The 13,118-nt window shown below is 36.6% G+C and overlaps 1 protein-coding gene across 1 annotated transcript in view; it reads left to right on the top strand.

Moving 5' to 3' along the window:
- The window catches only part of Nf-YA (nuclear factor Y-box A), a 58,210-nt gene extending 50,543 nt beyond the window's left edge, over positions 1–7,667 (top strand). Inside the window, exon 9 of the mRNA XM_089108350.1 lies at positions 7,484–7,667. Coding sequence (XP_088964476.1) covers positions 7,484–7,534 — 51 coding nt within the window. The 3' untranslated portion in view covers positions 7,535–7,667. The remainder of the gene's footprint in view (positions 1–7,483) is intronic.
- Positions 7,668–13,118: the final 5,451 nt, after the last annotated feature.

Raw genomic sequence — 13,118 nt, 5'->3', positions numbered from 1 at the left:
ATGCTTTTTTGACGGTTTGTCTAATTAAGAGAGAGGACAAGCATGTAAAACGAAAAGAGGAACCACCTTAAAGCTAAGTACGGCTGAAGTACTACATGCTGATATGACCTTTTGGTTCATAATGAGAGGACAAGCATATAAAACAAAAAGAGGAACCACCTTAAAGCTAAGTACGGCTGAAGTATTACATGCTGATATGACCTTTTGGCTCATAATGAGAGGACAAGCGTGTAAAAACAAAGTACTTAGTTGGCATTGGAAGTGGAACCACCTTAAAGCTTGGTAAGACTTAAGTATTACATGCTTATTTGACCTTTTGGCTAATTAAGAGAGAGGACAAGCATTGAAAACGACCAAGAGGAACCACCTTAAAGCTAAGTACGCTGAAGTACTACATGCTGATATGACCTTTTGGCTCATAATGAGAGGACAAGCATGTAAAAAAAAGCACTTTGTAGGCGCTGGAAGTGAAACCACCTTAAAGCTTAGTAGGACTGAAGTATTACATGCTTTTGTGACCTTTTGGCTAATTAAGAGAGAGGACAAGCATGTAAAAACAGAGCACTTTGTAGGCATTGGAGTGGAACCACCTTAAAGCTAAGTACGGCTGAAGTACTACATGCTGATATGACCTTTTGGCTCATAGTGAGAGGACAAGCATGTAAAATAAAAAGAGGAACCACCTTAAAGCTAAGTACGGCTGAAGTACTACATGCTGATATGACCTTTTGGCTCATAATGTGAGGACAAGCATGTAAAAAAAAGCACTTTGTAGGCGCTGGAAGTGAAACCACCTTAAAGCTTAGTAGGACTTAAGTATTACATGCTGTTGTGACCTTTTGTCTCATAATGAGAGGACAAGCATAGAAAACGACAAGAGGAACCACCTTAAACCTAAGTACGGCTGAAGTATTACATGCTGATATGACCTTTTGGTTCATAATGAGAGGACAAGCTTGGAAAACTAAAAGAGGAACCACCTTAAAGCTTAGTACGGCTGAAGTAATACATGCTGATATGACCTTTTGGCTCATAATGAGAGGACAAGCATGTAAAACAAAAAGAGGAACCACCTTAAAGCTAAGTACGGCTGAAGTATTACATGCTTTTGGCTCATAATGAGAGGAGAAGCACATAAAAACAAAGCACTGTGTAGGCGTTGGAAGTGGAACCACCTTAAAGCTTAGTAGGAGTGAAGTATTACATGCTGATTTGACCTTTTGGCTCATAATGAGAGGATAAGCATATAAAAACAAAGCCCTTTGTAGGTGTTGGAAGTGGAACCACCTTAAAGCTAAGTAGGACTGAAGCATTATATGCTGATATGACCATTTGGCTCATAATGAGAGGACAAGCATATAAAAACAAAGCACTGTAGGCGTTGGATGTTGAACCGCGTTAAAGCTTAGTAGAACTGAAGTAATACATGCTGATGTGACCTTTTGGCTCTTAATGAGAGGACAAGCATATACAAACAAAGTACTTTGTAAGCGTTGGAAGTGGAACCATCTTAAAGCTTACTAGGACTGAAGTATTACATGCTGATGTGACCTTTTGGCTCATAATGGGAGGATACGCATATAAAAACAAAGCACTTTGTAGGCGTTGAAGTGGAACCACCTTAAAGCTTAGTAGGACTGAGTATTACATGCTGATGTGACCTTTTGGCTCATAATGGGAGGATACGCATATAAAAACAAAGCACTTTGTAGGCGTTGAAGTGGAACCACCTTAAAGCTTAGTAGGACTGAGTATTACATGCTGATGTGACCTTTTGCCTCATAATGGGAGGACAAGCACAAACAAAGCACTTTGTAGGCGTTGGAAGTGGAACCACCTTAAAGCTTAGTAGGACTGAGTATTACATGCTGATATGACCTTTTGGCTCATAATGAGAGGACAAGTACATAAAAACAAAGCACTTTGTAGGCGTTGGAAGTGGAACCACCTTAAAGCTTAGTAGGACTGAAGTATTACATGCTGATGTGACCTTTTGGCTCATAATGAAAGGACAAGTATATAAAAATAAAAAGTGGAACCACCTTAAAGCTAGGTACGACTGAAGTACTACATGCTGATATGACCTTTTGGTCGGAGTGCAGCGATTTGAATTTCACTGAAATGCATGTCTATGCGATCAAATTTCACCCTGTATTTAAATGAAAACGAAGATGTTTCTTTTTATAAGATAAAATCCCATCCCTGAATGGAAGGGGTTACAACGTATTAGATATGGAGTTTTTCTGAGGCATCAGATTTGCCATTTGAATTCCCTTCTTCCTCTAGTCCCTCCTCAAAGAAGGGAATTTACACCTTCGATTGTGGCAATTCAAATGGTAATATCTTACACATCACAGAGTTTAAGAGAGGGTAGAAAAAGAATTTTGGGCCTTTTGACTGTTTGTACATGGCAGGTATTTTTAAGCTTATAAGGTACTGCAAAAGCGATTCGATATTGGAAGCGTTTTGCCATAAAAAGGGTAAACTTTGACGAATAACATTTGAAAGGAGTCTATATAATTCTCAAATTGGCAGAAGAAGAGTTGCAGGTTCTGAAAAAGGAGTCAGAAGGAAGCGAGGAATAAATCAATCTAGCACTACTCTCGAAAAAGCTTGATGGTGATAGCGCAAAGTACTGGTCCAAATATCCCTTAATTGAAGAATTGATGCATGCCTATCCCGAAGAGTTGTAGGATCTAAAAGAAGAGTCGGAATGGAAAGGGGAACCGTACAGCACTGTCATTCAAAGAGCCTGATGATAACAAGACGAAGGACTGGTATAAATACCGCTTAATTTAAGAATTGATGCCTGAATATCCATAGCTGCTCGTCAAAAACGTCACTAGTAATTATTAAAGTTTATATACTCTAAAAGAAACAGTAAAAATAATTATACCCCACTTGGTCTAATTAATTGGTTTCTATTAATTGGTTCAATTAATTTTTTTTTTTGTATCTTATTTGGTTCTTAGGTTATTTAGAAGTTTCTAATTTTTTCTCCCAAAATGTGTTTTCTGATGAAAAGTTTGATGTGTCTCGTTTTTTGTATGGTGAAAAAAATCGGTACCAAAAAGACACCCATCTCTTGATGTCAGAGACATCCACTTCTGGGTGTTTTTATCATCGTGCGACTTTAGGACCTCTTATAAAAAAAAAATAATTATAGTTGGTTGCTAATCAACTTGTTTATTGCCAGAAGCTTATTTGACATTTCAAATATTTCAAAATTCCTAACCCTATAAATTGTTGATAAATGAGCGTCATTTTTCGTGCATTTAACTCTTCACACTCAAAAAGAAAGGAAGTTTCAAGCAATATTTCTTGAAAATTAGTAAACAATAATAAATGCTTTTTTAACTGAAAAACAGTGAATTTTTCATAGACTTTCTTTTTTGAACATTTAAACAAACATTATTCCCCCTTCAAGCTCAAAAATCTTATCCATACTCTTGTAATATTACAAACATAATAAGTTTTTAAAATATAAAATCATTAAATTACTAAAATGCACTCCTTTCTATTTGTGGTACAACAAAATCAGCTACGATAAAAATATAAAACTAAATCTGAAACTGGATCCCTTTTCCTTCAGTGTGGTTGTTAAAGAGGATTCTTATATTCTATGTTAGAGAGATATATTTGAAGCTATTCTGCCAAGCTTTGATTTCTTTGAACTATCTTTCTGATTTCGATTAGAATTTACTTAACCAGTTGAAATCTGAAACTGGATCCCTTTTCCTTCAGTGTGGTTGTTAAAGAGGATTCTTATAGTCTATGTTAGAGATATATTTGAAGCTATTCTGCCAAGCTTTGATTTCTTTGAACTATCTTTCTGATTTCGATTAGAATTATTTAACCAGTTGAAATCTGAAACTGGATCCCTTTTCCTTCAGTGTGGTTGTTAAAGAGGATTCTTATATTCTATGTTAGAGAGATATATTTGAAGCTATTCTGCCAAGCTTTGATTTCTTTGAACTATCTTTCTGATTTCGATTAGAATTTACTTAACCAGTTGAAATCTGAAACTGGATCCCTTTTCCTTCAGTGTGGTTGTTAAAGAGGATTCTTATATTCTATGTTAGAGAGATATATTTGAAGCTATTCTGCCAAGCTTTGTTCTTTCTATTGTGGTTTTTTCTATATATGTTTAAAACTTAACCAGTTTTACTTAACCAGTTGAAATCTGAAACTGGATCCCTTTTCCTTCAGTGTGGTTGTTAAAGAGGATTCTTATAGTCTATGTTAGAGAGAATTATTGAAGCTTTCTGCCAAGCTTTGATTTCTTTGAACTATCTTTCTGATTTCGATTAGAATTTACTTAACCAGTTGAAATCTGAAACTGGATCCCCTTTCCTTCAGTGTGGTTGTTAAAGAGGATTCTTATATTCTATGTTAGAGAGATATATTTGAAGCTATTCTGCCAAGCTTTGATTTCTTTGAACTATCTTTCTGATTTCGATTAGAATTTACTTAACCAGTTGAAATCTGAAACTGGATCCCTTTTCCTTCAGTGTGGTTGTTAAAGAGGATTCTTATAGTCTATGTTAGAGATATATTTGAAGCTATTCTGCCAAGCTTTGATTTCTTTGAACTATCTTTCTGATTTCGATTAGAATTTACTTAACCAGTTGAAATCTGAAACTGGATCCCTTTTCCTTCAGTGTGGTTGTTAAAGAGGATTCTTATATTCTATGTTAGAGAGAATTATTGAAGCTTTCTGCCAAGCTTTGATTTCTTTGAACTATCTTTCTGATTTCGATTAGAATTTACTTAACCAGATGAAATCTGAAACTGGATCCCTTTTCCTTCAGTGTGGTTGTTAAAGAGGATTCTTATATTCTATGTTAGAGAGATATATTTGAAGCTATTCTGCCAAGCTTTGATTTCTTTGAACTATCTTTCTGATTTCGATTAGAATTTACTTAACCAGTTGAAATCTGAAACTGGATCCCTTTTCCTTCAGTGTGGTTGTTAAAGAGGATTCTTATATTCTATGTTAGAGAGATATATTTGAAGCTATTCTGCCAAGCTTTGATTTCTTTGAACTATATTTCTGATTTCGATTAGAATTTACTTAACCAGTTGAAATCTGAAACTGGATCCCTTTTCCTTCAGTGTGGTTGTTAAAGAGGATTCTTATATTCTATGTTAGAGAGATATATTTGAAGCTATTCTGCCAAGCTTTGATTTCTTTGAACTATCTTTCTGATTTCGATTAGAATTTACTTAACCAGTTGAAATCTGAAACTGGATCCCTTTTCCTTCAGTGTGGTTGTTAAAGAGGATTCTTATATTCTATGTTAGAGAGATATATTTGAAGCTATTCTGCCAAGCTTTGATTTCTTTGAACTATCTTTCTGATTTCGATTAGAATTTACTTAACCAGTTGAAATCTGAAACTGGATCCCTTTTCCTTCAGTGTGGTTGTTAAAGAGGATTCTTATATTCTATGTTAGAGAGATATATTTGAAGCTATTCTGCCAAGCTTTGATTTCTTTGAACTATCTTTCTGATTTCGATTAGAATTTACTTAACCAGTTGAAATCTGAAACTGGATCCCTTTTCCTTCAGTGTGGTTGTTAAAGAGGATTCTTATATTCTATGTTGAGAGATATATTTGAAGCTATTCTGCCAAGCTTTGATTTCTTTGAACTATCTTTCTGATTTCGATTAGAATTTACTTAACCAGTTGAAATCTGAAACTGGATCCCTTTTCCTTCAGTGTGGTTGTTAAAGAGGATTCTTATATTCTATGTTAGAGAGATATATTTGAAGCTATTCTGCCAAGCTTTGATTTCTTTGAACTATCTTTCTGATTTCGATTAGAATTTACTTAACCAGTTGAAATCTGAAACTGGATCCCTTTTCCTTCAGTGTGGTTGTTAAAGAGGATTCTTATATTCTATGTTAGAGAGAATTATTGAAGCTTTCTGCCAAGCTTTGATTTCTTTGAACTATCTTTCTGATTTCGATTAGAATTTACTTAACCTGTTGAAATCTGAAACTGGATCCTTTTTTCTTCAGTGTGGTTGTTAAAGAGGATTCTTATATTCTATGTTAGAGAGATATATTTGAAGCTATTCTGCCAAGCTTTGATTTCTTTGAACTATCTTTCTGATTTCGATTAGAATTTACTTAACCAGTTGAAATCTGAAACCGGATCCCTTTTCCTTCAGTGTGGTTGTTAAAGAGGATTCTTATATTCTATGTTAGAGAGATATATTTGAAGCTATTCTGCCAAGCTTTGATTTCTTTGAACTATCTTTCTGATTTCGATTAGAATTTACTTAACCAGTTGAAATCTGAAACTGGATCCCTTTTCCTTCAGTGTGGTTGTTAAAGAGGATTCTTATATTCTATGTTAGAGAGATATATTTGAAGCTATTCTGCCAAGCTTTGATTTCTTTGAACTATCTTTCTGATTTCGATTAGAATTTACTTAACCAGCTGAAATCTGAAACTGGATCCCTTTTCCTTCAGTGTGGTTGTTAAAGAGGATTCTTATAGTCTATGTTAGAGAGAATTATTGAAGCTTTCTGCCAAGCTTTGATTTCTTTGAACTATCTTTCTGATTTCGAGTAGAACTTACTTGTGCTTGTTGGGGGACCAGACGCGAACACCTCACCCGGCATCTAGAAGACTCCGTATGCTTTACTGCCATTTGTTAGGATCTTGCGCTGGTCGTCAGCAAAATTGATCCGGCAGCTCTCCAACCTTCTGCTAATGTTTTGATATCCAGGGAGCGGGATCGTGTCGCTTGAAACCTGGGACGCCGTAGCAGGCACAATAATTACTGGGAGTATACATTTTTTCACAGATGCTTCACGGGAATTTACTTACCGGCGGATCTCCTTCCCGTCGGTCTCCTTTTTAAACACGGGCTTGGAACCAAGAACCTTTTCAATCAGGTAATGAAGAATGTACCAGTTTGAAGTTAAAGTTAGATGAAAATGTAAAATTTTCTGGCACGTAAACTTATTATGTTAAAATGTGAAACCGAATTGACGATGCTGAATTTCAATCTGACAGCACACTGATTCCTTTTTTAAATGACAAACAGTGACTAAAGAAGAAGTCCTTAAATCAGTAAAAACGGTAATAATCAAACCATGGGCGCCCATAAGGGGGGCAGGGGGGGGGAGTACCCGCCCCCCCTCCCTGGCTGAATGATGCTGCCTTATTTTTATATTTTTCTTCTGAGATTTCTATTATAGAGCAGTAAAAGTGCCAATTAGACGAGGTTTGCCCCCCCCCCCTGGAATTCAGCTTATGGGCGCCCATGAATCAAACCTTAACATATGTATCTTTGACCATTAGTAATCAGTCTAATTTGTCATTAATCAAATGTCTCAATACTAGAATCTCTCTACCTTAGGTCAGTATCTAATGTAGCCTTATTTAAATTGACCCTTGCAGTTCTATATTATGTTATTATAATTTACTAATTACATTATCGCTGACTAACAGTTGTTTTCAATTTCAGGATGTCAAGAATGGACTTAATGTGATTGGAGGCTCCGGTAGATTAGTCTAGCAAGGCAACCTATTTTTGATTTTGTACATTAGATGTAAATTTTTAATGATATATCATGTATTCTTTTGTAAAAAGCACTCGAGAGAAAGTGATCTTTGTTTCTTTACGCAGAAATAAAGTTTTAATTGATGAAAAGGAACCTTCAGATGTTTTGTTTAACTTTTAATCATAGGCAGCGCTGTCTAAGCGAAGAGCGATGTGGGCACAATGTATTACTTTTTTTTTCAGACACTTCGTATAGAAGGAATTGTCGTAAAAATCTGGAAAGGAGCTCATTCGATTGGAAATTGAAAGTTCTAGTGCCCTTTCTGATATTCAAAAGTGATTGGAGGGCAAACAGTCCCCCCCCCCCTCACGCCCATCATTTTCCCTACACATCGAATTAAAATTTTGAGATAGCCATTTTGCTCTAGTTAATAGTTGAAATGTCCAGTAATTAAGTCTTTAAGCATGATAACCCCCCCCCCTGCAGACCTCAGGGTAATGGTTATAAGTTATGCCTTGGGAACATATAAGGGTCTTATGGAAGCGGTGGTCGTATAAATTTCGGAGGGGACTCATTGGATTGGAAATCAGAAGTTATAGTGCCCTTTTTAAGAAAAAAAAAAGTTTTAATCGATGTAAAGAAAGCATTAGATGTTTTGTTTACCTTTTAATATGTTTTAAAAGATGATGATATTATATACCTGACGAATGCGTTGACGAAGATAAGCTGGGTATAAAAGGCTGGAGCTGCTGTGGTGTTTTGAAATGGCTTAGCTTCTCTGTGCTCTGTCATAAGCTCCTTTATTTCGTTCCTTTCACCAAAGGGAAATTCTGCTTGCAAGGCATCAGAGTGAACCACACAAGTTTCACAAGTTTACCTAAGCAGTACCGTGTCTCCATACGGCGCAATAGGGTTACCTTAAAGATTAACGGCCCTCGAGGAAATTATAGCTTAGTATACTTAGTACACAGCATTGCACCTTAGATCCTAGTTAAGGGATATTTCTTCTGGGTTTTGTGTGTTCAGGTGGGCTTTTTTGGACCGAATTAGCTTTTCTTAGCTATTCTATAGAATAGCATCACCGAGCATGGAAAACCATGTAGTGATCAAGATGGTCCCAGGATTGCACAAACCAATTTTAAGTATTTAAATAATATGAAAATTGCAACTTCCCAGGATTACAATGTTAAAAAACCCATTGTATGGGCATTTTGACTGACGAATTCAGACATTTTGAACTAGACTTGTCAGGAGCTTCACAAACTCATAGCCTAGGGGTAGAAAACATGAAATTAGGTGATATAGTTTGTTTATTCAGGCAGAAAGGATGGAGTACATAGGCAGGGAGTAGGGCTCGTGATGAATCAGGAGGTTTCTAAGTCTTGCTTGGGTTAGAAAGGTACTAACAGTTTGAAAAACAGCTAAGAATATTAGTGAAGCTGCTTTAAGCTTGGTAGAAAATAGGAGAAGGTTTGTGCAGGAAGTACTTGAATGTTAAAACATAGGAGAATAACAGGAAAGTAAGAGAAGTAGGAAAGGCACTGAAAGATGAATTAAGGAGGTGTGAAGTAGAGGTCACAGATAAAAACAGAACTGGATAAAATCTGGATAATATAGCCAGCCAGCATAATTGTAAGATAGTGTACTGGCATCATAAGAGATTGCGAGGAAATAGTCAGTTTGGTCTTGTTCTATTTAAAGATAGAAACGGGTCTCAATTAATGATAAGGAAAAGGTTAGGAAAGATGAACATAACATTTTGGAATGTGTTATACCGTGATAAAGTTTTAAGAAATAATATAGAAAAGAGCGAATAACTTTGGAATAATTTTGAAGTGAGTGAATATTTATTTTGCAAAGAAGAATTGGTGACAGTACTAAAAGGAATAAAAAATAGAATATATCTAGTGACTATAGGAAAGCTTTAATTAACCCCCCCCCCACTCATTAGAAAATTTATAAGAGTGGGTATGGTAATTTACAGAGACAATAGCTCGGCTTTTGTAGAAAGCAAATTACTTCGTATGATGATACTTTTAAGATTTAGAGATGCTATAGATAAGGTTTTAAGATAAGAGCAGTGTGGTTTTAGGAAGGGGTGAGGATGCATCTTATTTTCACTCTTAGATTGATAATTGAGAAATGCCGGAATCATTAAACGCTTTAGTCCTCAGTTCTATAGATTATGGAAAAGCGCTTGGTTCACTCAATTAGAAGAGCTTCAGAGGAAATCTTAACCTTGCATGATATTTGAGATAAATGCATTAAAGTGATTAGTGCTATGTACGAGAACAATATTGTTGCCGTTAGGAAATTAGGCGAGTAGCTGGTAACGAGAAGATCGATTAAATGAAAACCAGGAGCGATACTCATTTTAGTAAAGATGGTGGATGCAGTGAAAATGTGAAAAGTGGAATAGCCAAGGCTCCTGTTTTTTTTTCCTCTGCCAATCAAAACTAGAATAATGAAAGCTATAGTGATGACAGAGGTCAAGTATGGTTCTGAAACATAAGAGCTTCAGTAGGCTGAGGAAGGTTTGTTGCCAGATTGCCAGAATTTTAATTTTTGGATTAATTTTTTTTGGCAATCTGTTATCCTCAAAATTTTTTTTTTAGGATTTTTTTCGACCCATCTAACACCAAACGTAAAGTAGGTATTGGGGTGTATGTGCGGGGTAACCTCTTTTAAAGGCAGAAATGGCGCAAAAACGGTTTCTATGCCACTTACTCGAAGGGGAGAACCCCTTGTCGGCCCAAATGTTATTGAGATTCCCGCTCTTACCCCAACGGTTCTGCAAATATCGGATTTGGCACTATCCTATTTACAGTATACCCTGTCCCAAGGTATGGTAACGCGATCGACTGGTCAAATGTCCATTTTCTAAGGCCAGATGTACCTACCTTGGGTTACGGCTACAAAATCTCTACTCTCTCTTTGAAGGTAGCAAACCTCCCTGTTAATATAATAATGACGGTGCCTTTTACCTCTATTCCTACCCTGCCTGGGTTACAGAAACTAGTAAGCACTTTGTAGAAAGTGATTTACTTGTTTTTTTCCAAATGGGTCACAAATACCACAAAAAGATATATATCCCCGACTGGGGTCAGAAGGCGGACTAAAACATAATAATAATTTTTACAGCACTGTTTGTATGGGTGGACAGTCACTTGGCCCAGCCAATCAGGTACCTCCTCATTCAAACCCAATTTTACCTCTTAGATTTATTTTTCAATGACTCTCCAACCAGGAAGTAAAAATAAACTTGCTTCACAGCTTACCTATTGCAAAACCACTATCACTTAGTAACGGGAATTTAACCTGTCTTTTGAAATTATACTATAAGCAAATGTAATTAAAGAAACGAAAATAGGCCATTTATCTGAAAGGAATAGAAACAGGGGTGGAACCCCAACACCTCCCCCCGTAAGATAAATGACCGCCCACGTGCTACCGTGGTCCACCCTTACAAACATAAACACTTAACTTCAACTTTACAAAATCCATTTGCCTTCTCTCTTCCACCAGTGTCTGTGCTGCTACTTCCACCGCTTGGCACTGGAACGGTCGTCCTCACCACGTCTCTACTGTAGGACCACCATGGTCTAGATCGTATAGCATCCGCATTTGGTTTTGAAAATTGAAGTTCCCAAGATTCGTAGGAATTCATTGTGCACAGCACAAATCAAAAACAAAAAATTTTCTCGATCTCACGAATTTACATGTAAGAGAATGAGAGAATCAATACTTGACACATGCGGTAATGTCAGACGTCATGAAAAATTGGCTGGACCACCCTCTTAATTTTCATCTGTGTTAAAAACCCCACACTTCACTCAAAAAATGAGCAGTCTCTTGGCATAATTTCAAATAATCTAAGGCCGAAAATGCAAAGGCCTGTTAAAACGATAAGGATACTAGAACTGAAGTAGATTTTTTCGCAAACCACTATTTGTCTTTTTTCTGGGTTGCCTCCCCTGGGATCTTTTAACACATAAAATGTATTGCTTCTAATTGAAGATGGAATTTGGATACATCTCCCGCTGATTGAAATTTTCTAGACTTAATTTTCTACTCCCATGAAGAATAATAACTATGAATAGGGTTACTGGGCAAAGGTTTGGGTGAAGTATGAAGTGACTGAGAGAGAGTATCCCCCAAGTACTCCAGATCAGGAAGGCAAAATCTCGGTCAAGGGATCACAACTTGTCCATCAGATGTGCATTGAGGAAAAGGGCTATCTCTCGCGACTTCCCGCAGGAGATCTTCCCCAAGGGATTCCTCCCCCTCATAAAGGAACAAACCCTCTTTTGAGTTGATCAAACCAATATCAGATTCCTTTCCAAATTTTTCCAATCCGACCCGACATTCCATATCTCCCAACTTTCCTCCAACCCGTTGTAGGTCATTCATCTCTCTTTTGTAACCCTCTTGTTTTATTCCCCTGGGTCTTTGACCTCTTTTCCCCCTTATTATTAATGTATTCAAGGCCAAGCCCATCTAACAGTTTTTTTATTTTTCTCCACTGCAGGCTGAATCTCCCAATTTTGTCTCTTCTTTGCATTCCTCTTTTCGTCTGTACTTTCCTCCTTTCTGTCCCTCAGGCAAAATAATAAATCATAGTTAAATGTGACTTGGACTCCAGTATCCACTATCTTCGTCTGTATTACTTCCTTGTAGCTCCGTTTGATTTCTTTTTTCTCTCTTTAAATCTTCATTATTTTTACTGCATAAACAAATGTTTTATTATCAAATGGGAATTGAACTCAGACATTTGGTTTTTCATATTCTGCCAAAATTTCTCGAACTTTCCGAGGAAAAGCGCGTACAATGAATTTTGTCTGCTTTTTCTCTGGTACAATCAGCGGTTCATTTTTGCCTCTACTTGTTATCGTTTCATATTCATTCAAAGTGTTCTCAATTTTTATATTATTTGTAAATTGTACTGAAAAATTATTTTCGCGCGTCTTTTCTTCAATATTTTTTGGTCTGTTTGCTTACGCATCCCCTTTTTGTGTACCCTGGATTATCAACATTTTGCACCCGAGTATCCAGTATTTCGTTTTTCCGACAGGGAGGCACAGCTCCCCAATTTGTTTTTTGGGCCGGTCAACCTCCCCGCCTTGTAATTGAAGTAGCATATTCTTCCGTCGTAGTGTAGTTTTGAAATTTTTCCTCTGTTAAAGAAGTTGCTTCTAACGATAGGAGATTTCCGATATCTCCAAAGTCTCCTCCTACTAAAACATCCACTGCTAGAGTAGGTACTAAGCCTACTTTTAATTCTTTTTAAACCTGATTTCCCTCTATTGACTATCTATGGTATAACTTTAGCTTTTGTCAACTTACATGTTTCTTCGTAGTAGCTTAGAGCTATCACATTATTTTTGTAATTATCATCATTTTTCTATACCAAGTCTTAACTTACCTAGGTTGGGTAACTGCAGAACTCAATATCTGTTTCCATTGTTTTAACCTTTAGTTCACCACACACTTTGTGTGATTCTGCAAACGCGCTAGTTTTCATATTCTCAGGGCTTTTAACCCATGCGGTTCGTTTATACGTTTGAGACTTTTTCCAATTCTCTCGGGATCGATCGTTTC

This window comes from Artemia sp. Qi Xiang Cuo, chromosome 2, assembly GCF_049724085.1.
Source record: "Artemia sp. Qi Xiang Cuo chromosome 2, ASM4972408v1, whole genome shotgun sequence".
Classification (NCBI taxonomy): Eukaryota; Metazoa; Arthropoda; class Branchiopoda; order Anostraca; family Artemiidae; genus Artemia; species Artemia sp. Qi Xiang Cuo.
The sequence above is the reverse complement of the archived record's forward strand: the minus strand, read 5'-3'. Positions and strand labels throughout refer to the sequence as shown.